Consider the following 20,539-nt stretch of genomic DNA (forward strand, 5'->3'; position numbering starts at 1 on the left):
TGAGGACATCTTTGAATTTATTAATGTAAAGCAGACAGAATTCTAAATCACATTATATCAGGAGTACTAAAAATATCACTCTTAGATTTATGTAGCAATGCATCACTTACACTACACACTTCATAAACAGCCAGCAGATTTCTCAGACTTTTGTTGCATAGTAAGATTTATTACATCCCTTGAGTAAAAATTTATCTGTCTAAAGTCATTGCTTGACATGCCGTGATTAAAAATTAACAGTAAAAAAAAATGCACTAACTTTATCACTGAGTGAGCCAATCACAGCCATGGCTGGACAGATAAGGTAGTGACATACCTGAAGAGCAGTGAACTATGACTGTCCACAGGATTCAAAAGGCTGCAAGCAAGGACCGAAATACCTTATATGGTTTCACAAATTATCATTTTTTTAAAACTAAGCTATTTTTTCCTCAAGTGATGGTTGGGGGAAGAAGGCAGGCAGCAAGGCACTTGCATATCTTAAGCCTCTATTATGTAGGAACTCCAGGGCAAACGTAGGGCCAGCTATGCAAGTGCTTTAGGTCAGAAGGATTGTGTGTGAAAAGGGGCTACTGTGGGACATGTGGAAGAGCCCAAGCTGGATAGGAAGGAGGAGCAGACATGTCCTGGAGTGCTTGTAGATACCAAAGCCAGAGCTTGGAAAATTAAAGGGTGTGGCATTTCTACTCAGGAACAAGAACAGAAGGCATTAGATTTGGTTTGAAAAACTATCTTCTCTCCATTAGGGATTTCTGGATTACTGTTGCAAGACAAGCTTTTAACTCTGCTACACTGCAGGAATTGAGAGGCACAAGAAATTCATGGAGCTTTATGTCTCCTATCATGACTTATTTGCAGCACCAAAGCTCATCACATCACTTGCGCCAGGACAAAGCTTTGTGACAGTTCCCATTAGCTCTCTTTCTGGGGGAGTTCCTTTGCAGTCTTCACCCGCACTGAGATGCCCCAGTGTTCCTGTAAAGCTCATGAACATTGGCTTTAAACCTTACATTGCTAAACAAAGTGTCCCATGCTGTTGAGACGACAGTAAGGCCTGAGTTATCAGAAACTAAGCACAAAGATTCCAGCCCAAATTACCATTCAGAGACAGCACTGTTTTAGCTGAAATCCAGGCTTTTTCATTTTTTCCTGAAAGATTTAAAGGTGCCAAGCAATCACCCACATCAAAATAGTCCTAACCAGCAGTCAGCCATTGTTCCTCTTGTCTGGCTCTTTCACATTTTAATTTCAAGAAGTTCTGGGATTCTATCTTGAAATCTAACATTTTGTAAGAGACAGTTTAAAAAAAAGCACCTGGAAAAAGATCCTGAGTGCAGACAGATCTGTAATGCCAGGGTAACTCATGCCTTAATGGACTGGAAGCTTGATATGGAACTCCATTTATGCCTGTATTGGCTCTGGCCCTACACTTGCCCATCTGCGATGCTGAGAAGGTCTCTTTGAATTACCTGAAATGTTTACTCACTATTTAACATATTAATGAAGTAATAAACCAGGCCAATGAATGACTGAAATCCAGGCACTGTTTCTGTACTGAATATTATCAGGGTCGAGGAAACTTTCAAGGAAATATACCAGAAAAGTAGTGCCTCAGGATGCTACAGATAGCTGTGTATTATCAGCAGGTATTCTTATTTCCTTGTAGAATCATCCAAGATATAACATGAAATGCAACAGCTTTATATCTTTTAAGGAAATTGTCATCAGATCTCTAGCTCCTAGGGTGCTCTTACTCACTGTGATTCTCTAGCATGGGCTACAGCATAGCACTCTTCCACTCCCTGCACCCAGACTTTGATTGCTAAGCACATTGCTATCTCAAGCACAGAGGACAGATTTAAGCCATTGAATGAACTGCTGCTGCCTTCCTCATAAGTCGCTCTGTCATTGGTGAATTTGGTCTCATCACGTCGCGTTCCCTCAGGAGGCATCTGAGAAAGGAGAATAGGTAGCAGATAAATGGGATGAAGGTCATGAGTACAACATCATTTTTTCCTGTAAGATCATCTGCAGTGTCCTTATAAGAGATAGAAAAGAATACCTAAAGACCTGCTCTTGAGGTGCAGATTTCCTTTATTGGAAACATTTAGCCTTGGCAGTAAGTTTAGGCAGAACAGCGTGCTTCTTAGCACTGACAAGAGACTGAAAATGAGCACTCAGGGTGCACAAAAGAATTATTTTGATTTAATATTTATGTTTCAAAGAAACTTCAGGAGGGGAACAGGCAAGGCTTTACACCGTCCTGAGGATCCATTCTTTTAAGTGCACAGGCAGGCCCAGTTGATGACTTTCAACAGAACTCCATACAGGTCAATGAGCAACATCTGTGATTTCTGCCCAGCAAGACACATATAATTTGTACTGAGGCAAGCTCACATCAGGCTCTGTTAATCACATTTCCCAGTAAAACTGATGTTATTATTATTAGGATGGACTTGACTTTCAGCAGTTTGCTGAAGTTTAGGAGTCCATTAAGTACACAGACCAGCAGGCAAGAGGCCACTGTTTAAGACAGAAACCCTCTGAAAATCAACTGCCCTTAAAAAAATATAGATAAATCATCCAGACTGTAAGAATGCACATTTGGAACCGAAAGCAATTGCACTTTTTATCTTGATAAATGTAGCAACATTTAACTATGAATGCTTGTGTGTAATTACAGCACTAATTGAGTATACTTGCTACTACTCTTGATTTTTGAAAACTATTATTTCCATAAAAAAATCAGGAAAAATACTCACTTAGCAAGGTTTTGTTTGGCTTTTGATTTACAATTTAAAGCAGCATGAATCAATAACTGGTTGAAAACATCTCTCTGAAAACAGAAAAGAAGTTAGCAAAATACAAATTAATAAGTAATTTAGACTTACATGAACATCATTACAATGGTTACAATGTCTTGTTTACCAAAAGCCCCCGAGGAAAACATTTTCTCGTTGACATGTTTGAATAGCTAACACTGTTAGTAAGTGTTTGTAAACAGGATTCAGTCACAAGCACAATTTTTCATTTTATAAGAATGAAGTGTTATTAGTAATGTAAGCATCAAAGGGAGGCTACTGGAAGAGGATTAAGTTGCATCAAAACATGTTTTATTGACCTCCTTTACCTGAGCATTACTGCCTCCTAGTTGGATTAGCTGGTAACGGATTGGATACAGCAGGTCTACTGCTTTGTCACAATTTCCTTTTTCAAACTCCATAAAAGCCTGGCACAGTGGTAACCCCAAACTAGGAGCCAGGGAAAGTTCATGGTCTTCACAAGGTGCTCTGTAGAATGAGAAAGTGGTGAACTTGCATAAATCAAATGATAAACATGCATATTTCAGTGCAAGTCTGTCACTGCCTGCAGACAGAATTATTCTTTTTACCCTGCAAAGCCTGATATTTCAGGTACAGTACTTGGATAATATTTTTTTTGTGTGGTTATGTTACCTTCACCTCTGTTACTCATTAACCAGTTTTCATTCCTCTGCACATATTTGCAAGTCACAAGCCCAATGCCTCCTGCCTTTGCAATAAATAGTTTGGGTTAAGAAAAAGGCAGAACATTCTACGCTAGTTTCTCTTCTGATCTTCTCACCAGAACATCCTATTGCTAGTTCTTTGACTGTCCTTGTCATTGCCAAAACTGGCAATCAGTCTCTTGCAGAGAGCTCCAAATATAAATCTTTCAAAACAACTTGCCACGCATCACAGTGCCTCACCATCGCTGTAATATACACTGCATTCCCAGTGACAGCTCTCAAAGTCTGCTCTCTTATTTTAACCACAATAGACTGTTTTTAGATGCAAAAACAGCAAGGGATTTTAGATAGCACTTGTTTTTCTTTTTTTTTTTTCTTTTAAATGCTTGTAACCTAACCCATCTAAGAGTGAAAGAGACATAAAGCATGACAATAAGCCTGCAGAAGTATACATTTTAGTAGACATCCTTCCCAATATTAAAAAATGTAAAAATATAAGTAGCCAAATTGTAGCCGTTTGGTCTATAGGCAATATCTGCAATGGGACAATGTGGAATTGTTTTTCCACTGCTACAGAAGGAGCTGACAGTTATCACACCTTGACACTTGGAGGCAGTGCCATTTAGGTGCCAAAAGCTTGGTTGGGAGTACCAGAAGGTGAAGAGAGCTTTTTGACCCCAGCAATACAAATTCATTTCTGAGAATACAGAGCACAGGTCAATGCTATGAATTCCATTGGTTGCTTAGAATAGATTTTTCTCTAAATTTTCAAATTAAGTCTTTAACATTGAGGAACCAGCCTAGTAACTTTAGTCACTGGTTTCTGTTTAAAGTGCTTGCAATGACAGCTGAAAGCCACACTATTGCCTTAAACTTACCAAGCCAAAAATCTGATGATACAAAACGTACACATTGCTGTAAACAGAAAGCTATGCAACACCAAAGTAAATGCCCCATTGCTACAATTAACTCCTTAGGTAAATAAATAAATAAATAAATAAAGTGTGTATCTGTATGCTTTCTCTATAAACAATCAAAATGTCTTTAAAGATCTACTTTTCAAAGCACTAAGCTTTGCCCTAAATATTCTCTTCGAGTCACTATTATAAATCTCCCTTATTGTCCTCTAGGTCAATGCTGATTTTTATGTATACAGTGTTGCCCTATGTGTTTATCATTCCTTAAAATGCATCTTCCTCTGGAAAGTTAAAAGTGTATAACAGATCTGTATTTTAAAGAAGTGGTCTGAGATAGCTGAAAATGATGAAACAATCCTTCATTTAAACGATTCTTCCAGCTCTCAGAGAAAATGCACAGACATCAAAGACTGGTTTTTACTTCCTCTTGCAATTGATCTGAAGTATTGATTCATGAAGAACAATATATGCCCCTGCATTAACTAACATTTCTATCCACGAAAATAAACATGGGATACCAACCACCAGAGAGCGCCATGGAATTCTTTTTTTTTTTTTTTTAAAAAAAGGTAATTCTTGTCAACTTTAAAGCCCCAAATGAATTTTGTCTGCGTCAGTTTTATGACTGCTTTTTAAACAAATAAATAAATAAATAAGCCACAAGTAAAACACATCTTAGATATCATTTATATGCATGAATACAATATATTCATGATGCACAAATTAATCCACTAATCCAAACCATTAAAATAATTTCTTCATCTCACAGTCAGTTTTCTGAAATGACAAAATTAAGCTTCATAATGCTTCAAATTATAGCGAAAAATGTGCAGCTCTATTACTACAAAAGGCTGAATACAGGCAAAGAGAAACGCTAGGTGGAGAGATAAGTAGTGTGTATTCATTACAGCTTTCCTGAAGTGGTGTGTGTAGTTTTACACACTTTACATATACTTACATATCAATATAATTATATGAAAGATATTCACTGTCTCCTACTTCAGTCAAATCAGACACGCTTAGGCTTGATTTGACAGATTCTTGTTTTCATAACTACTCTTAAAAATTACATTTATTTTTGGTTAAGAGGTATTATAGTCAGAAACAAATAGTGAGAATTTCAGATTCTTCTTCCTCCTTCTTTTCTAAGGGAAGGGAAGCAATAGATGCTGAAGCAGGGGAAAAACAAGTTATATGGGGGAAGAATATAGAACTGAATGAAATTTTTAACTGGCAATTTAACTGGCAATGGTTGCCATACCAGCAATCATGGGCTTGGAGCAGGGTAAGCTGAAATTCCTAAGATGTTATAGCCAGAAAGCAGGAGTGGAAAGGTGGTAGTGTAACTCAAGGAAGTGAAGCCGGGCAAACAGGGATGTTATTTGACTGCAATTTGTGACTTTACCAGCCTACCAAGCCCATAGGTCAGGTTTGTGTTCTCAGACACAATCTCTCCAGATATCAGCAGCTTTCTATTCACTTTCAGTTGTTCAGCATTCATAAATTGAAAACCATTACTTGCACTTATGTGAGAGATTTCATTAAGAGTAACTAGATATAAATTTGTATTGGGTTAAGTATTAATCTTTTTTCTCCCCCATGTTTGCCGCAGAATCTAATCAGGTGGTCTATTGTTTACAACTTTGTAAATTACTATATTTTGTACTTAAAACTATACCATTTAAACCAGTAAGTTGTTTTTAGGATCTATCACCTGCGTTTACATAATCTATAGATCAACCCCTTCAAAAGAATTACAATCATTTACAGTTATTCAATACACAAGAGAACATAAAGAAAAAACATTGTTTAGTTGGAATACTTCGATATTCAAATTTTGCACATAATTCAAAGCAAAATACTCTCTAGAACTGCTTTAGCAATATTTAAAAATTGCTTTCCTACAGAGATACTTCACAATGCACCAAATAGTAGCTATTAGAATATTGCTACCAACTAACAGTCCATGATTAAAGAACTTTTTAAAGCAGAGCAGAAGTAACAACCACAGAGAGCTAACATATATTGTGCAATGTCCTCATTACTATACGGGTGAAATACTTTACTTATTGTATGTAACATAGCTTAGTATGAACTCATCAAAAGAAAATACAAAGCAAATGTGCTTAGTGCTCATGACTTCAAATGTAAGCGATTCTTGCTTAACAAAACAGAAGCCCCTCTAGACAGTACTCATAAAAATAATTATAGGGATCTTCTAATTGTACATCAGCTGATAGTGGGACAACCAGACTTGTCCCACTAACACTCTAAGGCAGAGAAGAGTATGTTGTAACACTTCTGTGAGCCACAGGCATTACCACCCTAAAGTTCAGAGGACAAAATACTTTTGCAGTATAACATTTTAATTCATTTACTTACTTGGCAAGTTCTTGAAGAGTTGTTAAAAGCTCATTAGTAGTTTTGTGGTCTTTGGCTCCAAGGGAGGACATCAAGATGTGTACATCGTTAAACAGAAGAATGTGATCTTTGGTGTGTTTCTTTGTAATCTTGAGAACATTGTCCCACCTGTCTCCAAGCTTTATACCTATGAGTAAAAGATTTTTTTTTCAATAAAAATACCACATGCGAAAGCATCACTTTGTAATCAGCATCACACAGCACAGATAGCACTGCTACTAAACTCAGGAAAACAGACCCTGGTGTGGCAAAATTATATTATAGAGTAATGCTTAGTTACAGTCTGTCGTATCTGGGCAAAGGATTTATTGACTGTCAGTAATTTATTGCCAGTATTCTAGACTGCATTAAACAAGGTTCTGGCTTTAATACAAGATTGCTTGTGTCTTCTGGGAGATGATGTTCATAGTGAATTGCCTGTAGCAATCAAATTATACAGAGAGATAAGATGGATTCCATAAACAAACCCAATGCACCATTAGTGTTTCAGTAAAACATTATGAAACCCTGCACCCTCCAACACCATCCTTCAGGAACTCCAGTGTGCAAATTACAGCTTTAAAAAGTTGAGAAGAAATGACACAGAGTTATGCGAGTACCCAAAGCCAGAGGCTAATAGATGTGTACTAGCTATATCAATCAATATCAGAATATAAAGTATTTCATTTGAAATTTACTTAAAGGAAGCTCTACAGCGTTTTAGAGACTAATGTACTCAATTATTCAGCCTCAGATCTCCAGGGACAATATAAGTTAAATTTTCCAGAAAAGAAATATGTGACCTCTGCTAGCTTGAGCTGAATGAAATACTGTGCTGGCATGGGAAAAAAAATATCTTGGAAAGAAAAAAGGTTATGCACATGATGTAGATTAACACTGGTAGGCAGCCAAGCACCACCCGGCAGCTGGCTCTCTTGCCTTCCCCTCAGTGGGATGGGGAGAAGAACAGAAAGGCAGAAGTGAGAAAACTTGTGGGATGAGAAAGACAGGTTAATAGGTAAAACAAACGCTGTGCACACAAGCAAAGCAAAATAAGGAATTAATTCACTACTTCTAATCAGCAGACAGATGTTTACCCATTTCAAGGAAAGCTAGGCCTTGTTATGTTTAACAGTTAACTGGGAAGACAAACACCGTAACTCCAAATGTCCCCTCTTCCTTCTTCTTTCCCAAGCTTTTATTGCTTAGCATAGTGCCTTAGGATATGGGATATTCTTTTGGTCGATTAGGGTCAGCTGTCCTGGCTATGCTCCCTCCCAAATTCTTGTGCAACCCCAAGCCTACTTGCTGGCAGAGCAACATGAGAAACGGAAAAGGCCTTCATGCTGTGTAAGCACTGTTCAGTAATAGATCAAATATCTGTGAGCTATCAACACTGCTTTGATCACAGATCCAAAATATAGGACCATATGAGTTACTATAAAGAAAATTAACTCTATCCCAATTAAAGCAGAACAGCAAAATATTATAAATTTCGCATTGAGGCTTTTCTCAAGAAAAGAATTTTAAGATTTCTTCTGTAACACTGACCAAGCTTGCTCTGTAAGTATCTTTAAAAACTTCTCCAACATGCCAGGATGTGTATTGTGGGGTGAGGGTAGGGAGGGGAAGTCAAAAAGAAAACTGTTCCTCTTGCAGATTAAGAAAGAACAGTTGGATATCCTACCTTCCAGACGAAGTCTGTACAGCATTGAACAGTTATCTACTATATCCAGCATGCTTCCACTTGACAGGCACTGAGGAGCAATCTGTAATCACAGGTATTCATAAACTGCCCAACTGATGTGCTAGCAGGAACTTACTCAGATAATCAAACTTATATTCAAAGTACAGAATTAATTTTATCTTTTTATTCATCCAAAAATACCTGTCTGACAATAGCCCTAGTTGCATCTTTTCTGAATGTGGTAATTTGCAGTGACAAACACACAAATTGCTTCATTTGTGCTGTTTTACATGTTATGGAGTTAAACTCAGTAAGCACGGAAGGTCATCAAGGTGTCTTTTTTTTGTTTGTTTGCTTCCAGTATAGTGCCATAAATAGTACTTCATTTTGCCAGATTTAGTAGACCGGAATCTGCACAGCAGCTTTCTTAATGACATTATTTTTACAAACCTTACAAAGATGTTATCCTACCAAATTTGATACCACTTATTTACTAAGATTGTTTTGAAATTTATGCAGTAAAGAACCATAACATATTAAGTAGAAATAAAAAGACATGTTTTTGTTGACTTAGTAGCTAACATGCAAAAATCACTTCTTTATAAAGGTAACTTGACTATACAAGAAAATCATTTCACATCCTTTTAAAAAGTTTTTTTTTCAGGGGCATTTAGACCTACACATCATGAATAAGAGATGTGGACACCTGGAAAACAGTACCAACAGTGCCATTACAGCTCCTCCAAGCAAAAGTGTAAGAAAGGCTTGAACTGTACAATATTTGAGTATTTGGGGCATTTCACTAGTCGACAAACAGCCTTCCAAACAACAGATATAAATAATATATATGTATGGCAATTGCAATAGGTTTCAACTTCATGCAGAAGGAATAAAGTATGTATTGTGGTCTTAAGCATGTTCTCCAGTAAAGATTAAGTCCCCTACTCACATGATTGTCATAAATTGTCAAAGCAGCCTCATATTCCCCCTATAAAAGCAAACAAGGACCGTATGATTAACATTCCAGGTAGAGAAAACAAGAGTGATAGGTAGTAACCAAACATATAAATACAATAGGTGCCATATTACTTCACTGCCTCATGACTTGTTTAAAAGAAAAAAAAAAAGTCAATGAATTCCTTGAGGCCTGAAAAGAAAGAACAGAGCCTAAGATAAACTAGGCTTTACTAGGTAAAATAACCAGTATGCTTAGGTTTCATTTGATAATGAGAACTAATCCTGCTGTAGGTTACACATGAGGGAGAAAGACAAGGTGTTACCTCTTTCTAATCTTCCTTTCAGGTTTCTTTGCAAAAATTACTGCATCATAAAGTTATGCAAAGAGGTAGGAATAAAACTGATGTTAAGCAGGCTATACAAAAGCTGTATAATAGTGTTAATAGTGCTGAACATAAGCAAGTTATCTTGTTTTCTGACCAACGTATGGCACTTTTTCCATGACGTCACATTTGTCTCCCGAATGAATTGAGACCCACAAGTACAAAGAATTATCAAGTCCAAGGAAATTCTGCATTGCAGCCTGATAGGTTGGGTAAGTTGCAAATTAAAGGGTTTCAATAAATTTGATCTCTCTATAAGAACAAGAATTAGTAACATTAATAATGAATAACATTAAATATTAGTAACATTGACTAATAACATAAGCCACCAAATTTAGAGCTGTCATACTGCCTCTTTTCTAGAGTCAGCAAATTTTGAGGTCAACAATTTAGTACTGAATTTGAAGAGAATTTTATTTTTAGACAAAGTTTTTGTCTAAAAATTAGAGATCCAGGTTCATCTTTCTATAAAATAATTGTGCCAAATGTAGTTAGTGACATTATTTTATCTTTGAACATGTAATAATCTCGCAGCAATTTTTCAACATTCCAACGAAGATACTAGATCTTTGTTCAATGTAATTACAAAAAAAATTATTCTCAAAATAATTGTACTAACGAACTATCTTGTAAAAATGTCATTGTGCCATTTTACAAAAAAAACAACCCTCTAAACAGCTGAAAAAAAATTATAAATGCTAGGACTGCCTTTTAAATAGTATTAGATCAATTATCTACCTGGACCATAAAACATCTGTATGAAAATGTCTCATACCTTTTCAATGAAGTATAAAGCCCAGTGCCAGTAATTATGACAAGCAAGTATATCACTGTTCTGGAAAAAATAAAATAAAATAAAAATGTTATATACAAAATAACTTTAAATTTAAATGTATCTTGACAGATTTCTGTTTTCTTCTTCATCAAAAGTCAGTACATCAAGTGAGAGAAGAGACAAGAATTTTAAATCAGCTTGCCTACTTTAAATTTCTCAGTATGCATATGCTTCTTGAAATTCAAGGTGACATCTCAAAACCAAAGTTTTTCCCAAGTCATTTTCCAGAGGAGAATTGCACTTGGATGTCTCAGAAGAATTCACATCTTTCTCTTAGGAAAAAAGCATCTATAACAAGAGTAAGATTTGTCTAATCTAAAATTTAAGTGTCTTATTTAAAGTAACATGGCTAGGTAGTAGAGAGAGATACCCACCTTAGGAGGGCCATTCAGCCCACCCATCTAGATACCCATTTCAGACAGAGTAATCACTCCTTAAACTTATGTCCTACTACTGACTATGGAAGATACACTAGATACCAAACACACAGGCATACCAAACACATTAGATAACTAAATATCATAACTGAATATCATAAATATTCTCTGAACTGTACCAACTTTGCGCTCTACTTCTCAACTGGTACCAGAATTTTAAATATTCTTTCATAGCCTACACTTCAAAACAATGTAATTGCAGTTCACTTTTGTGAGTGCACTGAGAACAGACAGACAGGAATATAATTCCATAATCCTTTGGTGAAAATTAAGATACCAGAAAAGTTGTTCTCTCTATTCCAATTCTCTCTCAACGCTATAGTTAAATTTAATCTTCTCACAGGTGGAAAAATCTTCATTGTAATGATGAAACCTGCTTCACTTTCAGGAAGTACAAAGGTTCCCAGTGAACTTTCTGGTGCTAAGATAAATCCTCTAGTAATCTTTACTTGTTTAATATTATATTACAAAACCAATATGAGCAACTAAAGTAGTTAAGTGGTTGGCATAAACCTGATAATATCATGTTTACTACCATACCACCATACCAAATGCCATATAAACAAGAACATGGGATTACCTCACTGAATAAAACAAAACCTTTCTTCTACTGCTGATTTTGAGTTCTGAATGAGATTAAATTGCTAAGGCAGAAGTGGGCTTGCAGACTGCTAAAATAAATAAAAGCAGACTATGAGAACTCTTTGCTCTGGAGAAAAACCTTTCCCATTTAATAACCAACAGTACTGGCACAGAGGCCTCCTCTGGTAACATAATTTGCCCCTTTTGATTTTGTGCTGAAACATCCAAAAAAAAAAGGCATCTTCTTTATTGTGTGGAGAGGAACGATAAAAAATAAACTACCATGTAAAGAAAACCTTACAAATTCTTCATGACTCTTACTGGAAAGAAAGATGAATTAAAAAGAAAAGAAATTATGAATTAAAAAGAAAGAAAGATGAATTAAAAGCACCAAAAGTAGTGATGATATAGATATAGTGATAATATAGATATAGATAATATAGAGATAAAAGATCCTGGTCATTAAAAGAAGTACTAATTGTCAATTCACCAGGCCAAACATAAGCCCTTAGAAAGCCCTGCTTTTTTTTCTACGATTACATTTTAACTGGGTTCACGATGAAAAGATGGGTTCATGAAGGCTAAGATGAAAAATATTGCATAAAAGAAGTGATTATATACATTATCATTATGACAATGTCAGTCAATAAGTCTTAACTGTACTGGAGTGGGCATGAGGGTATTCTAGACAATTCCACTTACTGATCTGGCACTTTGTTTTATTTGGATAAAGGGTAGAAATCTCAGAGGCATGGAACTATTTTAAGAAACAGAGTTCAAACAGGTTCAAAAAGTCAGGGACTGATTTCAGAAATGGTTGTTGGTAGTTTTAAAGGTATCACCCAAACTGTCAGTCCCATGTATCACTGTTTCATTAACTAATATGTCAAATGACAGAATGCTTTCTAAGACATCAAAGATATGAACCTGAAGAGAAGGTTGACTTCATATCCAAGCTTGACATCTCAATGATTTAACTTAAAAAAAAAAAAAAAAGCAAAACCATCCTTCTAGCCTCGCTGTCCAGCACTGTTCTTTGGGTGACATGGAACAGTGAGCTGAGATGACTCTAAAACAAACTCTTGGGGGTTCTGTCAACTTCAAACTCCACAACCTTATGCTCTGAATATTATTATCTGCTCTTCACTTAATCATTAGGAAACGACATGCTGTTCAACACAAATAAAAATTAAGCTCCACTTACAGCAAAGGACTACATGACAACTGTTCAATATACCACTGAGAGATACTCAAATAAGTTGGATGTATGAGTAACTTGAGTAGACTAGAAAAGAGACAAAAGCATAATTTATCTTTTCTTTACAGCTGACCTAGCATCCTTCCCTATCTAGAAGTAAACAAAAACAAACAAACAAAAAATAATCAAAAAACTCATTAAATACATGAGCTTTTTGAAATGTTGCTTTGCCTGTGTTATCTCACAGCTGGTTCCCCTGCGGAAGTTTACCTAGATTCCTCAACTGACACATGTTGTTCAGTCTCAGTCTAAGCAAAAAGTTTATGAAAATAACGCTGGTCATTTTACTTCTATAAACATGCGAGTATAAATAAATCAGTTTTCATATCTAATATTTCATCTTCCAGCAACGGCCACGACTTTATGAGATATAAAATATCTAGCCAGTTCCATCTGCTTAGGAAAAAGAAACTATGGCATGTGTGTGTACAAACTACATACTTGTTGAAAAGCAGTATTTTTTTCAATATTTCTAGCTAAAATAAGTCAGTGTGAGAGGACAGACTTTTTGTGAAACATGGCCAACCAATGTGTTTGGCATTTGTGTAATCTCAGCAGTCCTAGTTATGATGGCTTAAAGTGGTGCAAAGTATGTGTCGTTCATAATATACAATTTTTTTATGCTTCAAAATTGGCACAGATAACAGCACCACAAGTGATTTTTCTCGTAATCTGGGAAATTTACATTGCTTGTAACATGTATGGGGACAGGAATAAACTAGATGAAGAAACACAGAACTTGACTGGAGGAGATAAAGAAGACCTAGGAGTTTTTTTCAGAGATGCTATGAGAAAGTTTACCTTCCAGTTGGCTTCCGTCTCCTTCATAAATGCTAACCCTTTCTTCACCTCTGCTTTCATTTCATTTATGTGAGCTATAGTATGAACAGACCAGGCATCTGTCTGATCTATAGCCAAAGCCTGTGAGTGAAAAAGGGAAAATGTGATGAACCTTACAAACTTGCAAATAAACATATTTATTATTGCTGATATAGAAGCAAGCGACTCGTATTTATTAGCTGCACGTTAAGTACATCCCTGCACTTTTCCTACTAACCATAGCTTGGAAGACTGATTTGGACAGAAAGGAAGAAAATGTTTATTGGCTGACTTCACTTCCTGACTTCTACTGCACAGAGATGAACATGCAGAACAGCTTCAGAATGCAGGCTTTAATGAAGATTATCAAATGATGTTTTATTTAAAAGGCATATATCAATATGAGCCATAAAAGAATTGCATACACAGGCATAATATAGACCATAGCATAGGTAACCATTCTTGCAGGTAATCATTCCTTCTTTAAGAACATGTCCAGCTCTGACTATTGAGCAATTTACTCTTTCTCACTCCATTTTCCAGTAAGTTTTAGCCATTTTGTAAGGTTAGTCTTTCTTGTCATTTTCAGCCACTTGATGTAACAGAACCTTGGCAAAAACACCCATTAAAGATGAATTGTATCTGAGACTCCTGGAGGACAGGGATAATCCTGAGGACTGCAGAAAATCAGGTATAACTACTGTCTTCATAAAAAGGGAACACACCAAGTAATTTTGATCCCCAGGAACATTGTAGGCTTAATTGCTCAATAATCCATGAATATGCATCTGGAAAAAAAATGGAGGAGGAACCCAAACAGGGTGGATTGTCAAGAGCAAACTACATCAAGCCAATCTAACATTCTTTAATAGGAGTAAACAGACAATTATACATGGGGGAAACAGAAAATGGGATATACATGGATTTTAGACAGCTGTTTTGATACCATCTCACATGGCACGGTTATAAGGAAATGAAGGAAATACAGTTAAGATGAAATTGCCATGGTATGGCATAGATATAGGAATCTTTCTAAGGAATATTAATCAACAGTTCCTTGTGAAATTGTGAGAATTTCCATGCTAAACTTTATCTCTTTGCTACTTCTCTTAACAACTGGGATGACGAAGTCAGTTTATAGTATCTGCACAAAACATCACCCAGAGATAAGGAGCATGACTAAGAATTCTAAAACGTTTTACCATCAATAACAGGCCGTTTACCTCAAGGGCAAGCTTCTCAGCACGATCAAAAAGGTTTGTTTCCATGAGTCCAAAAGAATAGTAGCCCTTAACGTAGCTAAGCAAAAGAGAAACGAATAATGCTTCATCCAGTTAGAACTAGATTTAAGATAGGATTGAAAAACATACCAGAACATACATTTAACTCAAAACAGTCCTTACAATGCACTTTATATTGAACCATGCAAAGAGCTCAGATCCCATCTATTTTAAATGTGTCTCTTTAACAAAAGACCAACTCTTCTTCGTGCCCAACATGTATACTAAAAACGTGTAATCTATTTATTGTGTTAGCCAGAGCATCACATGGAACTGAGAACACTGCATTTTTGATTCTGAATTGTAGAGTATGTAGACAATATTTAGACTCAATGTCTACTTTTCTGTAGGTAGTCTAAACCACCATTAGCATTTTTCAAATTCAACACATTCTGAAGCAAACTGAGTTTTACCAACAGGGGAAAAAAAAAGCACCCACAAGTGACTTAAGATTTACAGTTAGAAACGGTGAGTGGGAATGTGTCAAAACACTTTCTGGTTTGTATAAAGTGGCTATTCTGGCTCTCCCAATCCAACAGGCTGGAGATGGAAAAAACTCACTGCCAGGCTGCTGCTGCTGGTGGTAAGCCACACTCCTAATTGTAGGATTCAAAGGGTTCAAGCTTGCAGAATACAGAACAATAAGCTAGCTCTCATAGGAAATGAGAGACCAACAGACACCAGCATGGAAATCAGGAACAAAATGCACATCACCAGTGTTTTGAGAGCTGACATTTACATCTTTGGATAAACTGGAATTTAGAGTTGCAGAGAAGAATCTGATCTCTGTAACATTCATAAAAATGCAAAATTAGATGGTCAGAAGCAAGAAAATACTGCCACCAAAATTATCTGAATATCTCAAAGGCAACGCATATGACTGTAGTCTTCTGCACTTTCTCCAGTGCCGACGGAACTATAGGTAAGTGCCTTTAAGTGAAGTGGCTCTTTAAAACTGGTTAACATCATTCTAATGTCACAAGGCATCCCCATTAAGCAATAAAAGCCCAATGTAAAGGAAAATTAGGGAAGTTATATGCTTCTGTGCATGTACACGATGCGGTCATTTTAAGAAATATTTAACTGCTATTGTATTTGCAGATTTGTAGATTGCAAAACACCACAGGATACATCTCTGTTTCTCAAAGTATCTGCTGGAGTTTTGGTTTTAAACTCAGGAGGCAGAAAAAATCTACTAAAACATGTGGGGTACATTGCACCTGATTTATTTCATGGTTTGAGAGGAATAAAGGTTGATTTTTTTTTTTGGCCAAGGTATCAATTCATACGAAACTCTACATGCCTGTCAGATTGAGGACATGGGATACCTGCCGGATTTCTATACTTCAAGAAATGTTTAATATATGGGTACTTCCTGTTGCTTTACATTTAAGTGGACAACAAGTGCACTTCTGTAACACTGTGTCCAGAAAAAAATACAAAAATGCAGTCAAAACTGCTAAGGAGTCTTACTTCCCCAACAAATGACATCAGCATACTGTAGTTAAGAGAAACAAAGTATTTTGTTTTTTTCTAAATTGAGATAACACTGCTGGAAAAATGAGACATTTTGTGGGGTGCCTTAGATTCATTATTATGTTAACATTCAGTCTATATTCTTTACAGAGCTTGTAGAAGAGAAAAAGAGAAAAGATTGTACTGGATATCAAGATACAGAGCATGGGTCTACATAAATATTCACAGAATATTTAGAAAATTATGTTTGACTATGGAGGGTCTATTCTATTTCTAAATGTTAAATGTATGTGCTGATGTATAATTTGATGCAGATTTTTACATAAAGTTAGCAGCTTTCAAGTAATTTAACAGGTCTTAAAAATAATTAAAAAAATTATCCCCAAGTAATTGTTTTTATCAATTAACTGCTTGTCAGTAGATTCAGATTACCCCGAATTAACCTTGGGAAACCAAAACTTTCAGGACTTAACTAACTAAATAAAATAAATAAGAAATAAAACAAACAAACAAAAACTATCCTATGTGGTACATGATGTGCCACATTTGCTAGCAAAAATTACTAACTGACCTAAAGCTCACTTCTAAAACAAACAAACCAAAAAATCACTAACAGTATCAGCAGGGATACAGGAGAGATGTTCCAGGTGTCTATAATTCACTTGACTTCACTTACAAGCCTGTGATCTTTTCTACGTCTTTGTTCAACAGAGCCTATCCTTCAGATGTGTTTGAAGTTAAAAAGACAAAGCATGTATACATTACACCAGATAAAGACCTATTTTTAAAACGAAGCATGACCTACCTGCTTAGAGGAACATCAGGTGTCCAGAAAGGAAAAACCCGTGCAACAGAGTCTCGCATTTGTATATGATATCCCAGGTAGAAATAAGTGTCCTGGGAAAATTTGAGGGCTAGCAAGTCCGTCGGATGGCTCTGCAGAATCTGTTCCCATAGATCACAAGCTTTGGGGAGCTGGCTAGAAATATAGAAATATTGTGAACGCTGAAAGAAGGCACACAAACCCGACTCTACGGTTAGTTCTAAACTCATGCTATTCTGAAAAAGAGAAAATTCAACATCAAAAGACTTTTTTTTTTTCTTGAAGGAATTTAAGGATGTTTCTTCTGTAAGAAACAATGACATTATCTTCACTGAGTACTTTCTGGGAAATAATATAAAATAAATATTCTTGTGTTAAAAAAACAAGCTGTAAACTGCACAGAAAAAAACAGAAGCTCAACCATAAATCTAAAGATTTTCCTATGGTGTTGAACAGAGTCCTGCTGTTATCTGCTTGAGGGTAGGAAGGCTCTGTAGAGTGATCTGGGTAGGCCAAATCAATGTGCTGAGCCCAACTGTATGACATGCAACAAAGCTAAATGCCAGGTGCTGCACTTGGGTTGTAACAACCCCATGCAGTGGGATAGGCTTGGGGAAGAGTGGCTGGAAAGTTGTTCATCAGGAAAGGAACTAGGGGTGCTGGTTGACAGCTGGCTAAACATGAGCCAGCAATGTGCCCAGGTGGCCAACAAGGCCAATGGCAACTTGGCTTCCATCAGGAATAGCGTGGCCAGAAACACTAGAGGAGTAATTGTCCCTTTGTACTTGGCACTGGTGACACCACACCTTGAGTACTGTTTTCAGGTTTGGACCCGCCCACTTCAAGAAGTATACTGAGTTGATGGAGTGTGTGCAGAGGAGAACGAAGCTGCTGAAAGGATGAGAACAGATTTATGAGCAGTGACTGAGGGAACTGGGGCTATTTAGTCTGGAGAAAAGAAGGAGGAGGGGAGGAGTCTTGGCTCTCTACAATTACCTGAAAGGAGGCTGCAGCAAGGAGGAAGTTGGTCTCTTTTCTCAGGTAACAAGCGATAGAACTCAACAAAATCGTCTCAAGTTGTGCAATGTGCAACAAATTTGTGCAAATGGTCTCAAGATGTTTAGTTTGGATACTAGGAAGAATTTATTCACACAGAGGGTGGTCAACCATTGGAACAGCTTGCCTAGGGAAGTGCTGGAGTCCCCATCCCCGGAGGTATTTAAGAAACCTGTGGATGTCTCACTAAAGGACCTGGCTTAGTGATGGGACTTGGCAGGTCAGGCTGACGGTCGGACTTGATGATTTTGAACATCTTTTCCAACCTAAATGATTCTATGACTCAATAATTAATCTAGCTTCACATGCACACAGATATCTTCCCTCTCCTCTAGTGGGAATTGATCCCATAGTAACGGCTTCGGTAGCTTCCTCTTTACCTTTGCTACAAAATACATGAGGTAAACCCATGTTCACCTGTTTGTTTGACGAATAATGCAAGTGAATGATTAGCCAATACTTTCTACAGTGCAAATAAATTCATCATATTCAATGGAACAGTAAGTCTTTACAGCACTTCTGACACTGCCATATCCCATTTTTCAGAGGAAATCTTTTTTGACATAGGAAGACAACAGAGAGGAGAAGAAAGGTCTGTTATAGACTTTGCTTCTGTGGGTCCAAGTCTGTATTATATTATACTGGACATCAGAGTACTTAAATATTAAGTATCTTAGTTCTAAACCATTTACTCCACTGACAGATCTAAGACAGATTTAAAACAAGGAGTGCTTCATGCTTTAAGAGAGGCCATACAGCACTTTTCCTCCTACGGTTCTGATGGCAAACTAGTCATGGTGATACAGGTTGGGGAGATAAATTTCAGCACAGCCACCAACATTGCACATTGATCCTTCGCTAGTTGTCTAGCTAGACAGCTAGGCAACACCACTCCCCAGCATCACCTCTACCTGTGGTAGCTAAAACTCTTCCCAGTCCTTTACATGTGAGGAAAGCGACAACAGAAGAGCAAGCGGGACACGTGCTAAGGCGGTACACAGCAACAGCAAGGAGATTCTGAATGACAAAACCAGCTCCTGTCCCCTTCCCCATAGGTCTAGACACTTACCCATGGGCAAACATGTCCAGCGCTGATACGTGAAGCTTCTCCCGCTCACTCAGAGGCTGGGATTTTGACAGTGTCATCATTGTTCTCATTGCACTGTCCAGCTCTTTGTTGAGCCGCACTGAACTTCCAGTACCAATCAACTCCAAACCATTAGCGATGACATGTCCCATTGCTAGAGAAACCAGCCCATTACAACTTGAGCCATACAGAACTGTAGGAAACTCATCTCTACATAAGCATTAACACAGTTTTGTTTTGTTTTAAAATGGGACTGATCTGTAGTGACAGGGGACAGAAAGGCTTATAAGCCTGAAGTTTTCTAGGCCTTTCATGATAAGCATTTAAGAAGACTTCAAATGAAAAGAAAAACACAAAACCAAACACATCATCCCAGCCTGCTCTTGACTATAAAGAATCTTTACAGAGTTCTGCAACCCACTGCTTCCCACTTGCCTAAATGAAGCACGGTTAACACACAGAGGCAAGGAATTATGCAACACTTTCCATACTAACCATTAAAGATTATACTTACTAAAATTTGGATCTGCTGCTTTTAGCTTGGAGAGACATCCCTCAATACCCCCGAGACCCTCATCATTGGCCCAGGTTGCATACTGTAAAAGAGAGAGACTGTGTCAAGGAATCCCCAATGACATTGGGCATCTTCTCCTTCTCCCAGCCACGTGAAAGTCAGAAGCAAGACAAATGATAGCAGAGAACCTTTACATTCAAATACAATTAGCTCAGTTAGAAAACACAGAAGCTGCTTTCTTTAAGGTAGCCTGGCCACCAGCAGAACTAACAGCCTTTGTTCTCTGTGCAGCTTATGTCAAGTGTTTGATTCTCCAGGGTCCAGTGGGATGAGCACACTACCCTCCCACAGCTACAGTGTTTGGCATCACTCTCTGCTATGAGGGTTTTCTGCTGACTGCTAATGGCTGAATTCAGCCCGATTTGAAGAACACGTGTGAGAACATAACATTTCTGAGACCACAGCTTACCTGTCAGACTTGACAGCCAGTAGCTAACCAACACACATGCTACTGGAAAGAACCAATGCAGATACATGAACA

The 20,539-nt window shown here is 37.2% G+C and overlaps 1 protein-coding gene across 1 annotated transcript in view; it reads right to left on the reverse strand.

The window, feature by feature from the left end:
- LOC136790595 (tetratricopeptide repeat protein 38-like) overlaps positions 1 to 20,539 on the reverse strand; it is a gene marked incomplete at its 5' end in the record, with an annotated part of 22,107 nt that continues 1,568 nt past the window's right edge. Inside the window, 12 exons of the mRNA XM_066995604.1 lie at positions 1 to 1,952; positions 2,763 to 2,836; positions 3,131 to 3,290; positions 6,787 to 6,952; positions 8,492 to 8,573; positions 9,441 to 9,479; positions 10,607 to 10,666; positions 13,745 to 13,864; positions 14,986 to 15,061; positions 17,324 to 17,497; positions 19,467 to 19,638; positions 19,999 to 20,080. Coding sequence (XP_066851705.1) covers positions 1,859 to 1,952; positions 2,763 to 2,836; positions 3,131 to 3,290; positions 6,787 to 6,952; positions 8,492 to 8,573; positions 9,441 to 9,479; positions 10,607 to 10,666; positions 13,745 to 13,864; positions 14,986 to 15,061; positions 17,324 to 17,497; positions 19,467 to 19,638; positions 19,999 to 20,080 — 1,299 coding nt within the window. The remainder of the gene's footprint in view (positions 1,953 to 2,762; positions 2,837 to 3,130; positions 3,291 to 6,786; positions 6,953 to 8,491; positions 8,574 to 9,440; positions 9,480 to 10,606; positions 10,667 to 13,744; positions 13,865 to 14,985; positions 15,062 to 17,323; positions 17,498 to 19,466; positions 19,639 to 19,998; positions 20,081 to 20,539) is intronic.

The sequence above is a fragment of the Anser cygnoides genome, chromosome 1, assembly GCF_040182565.1.
Source record: "Anser cygnoides isolate HZ-2024a breed goose chromosome 1, Taihu_goose_T2T_genome, whole genome shotgun sequence".
NCBI lineage: Eukaryota > Metazoa > Chordata > Aves > Anseriformes > Anatidae > Anser > Anser cygnoides.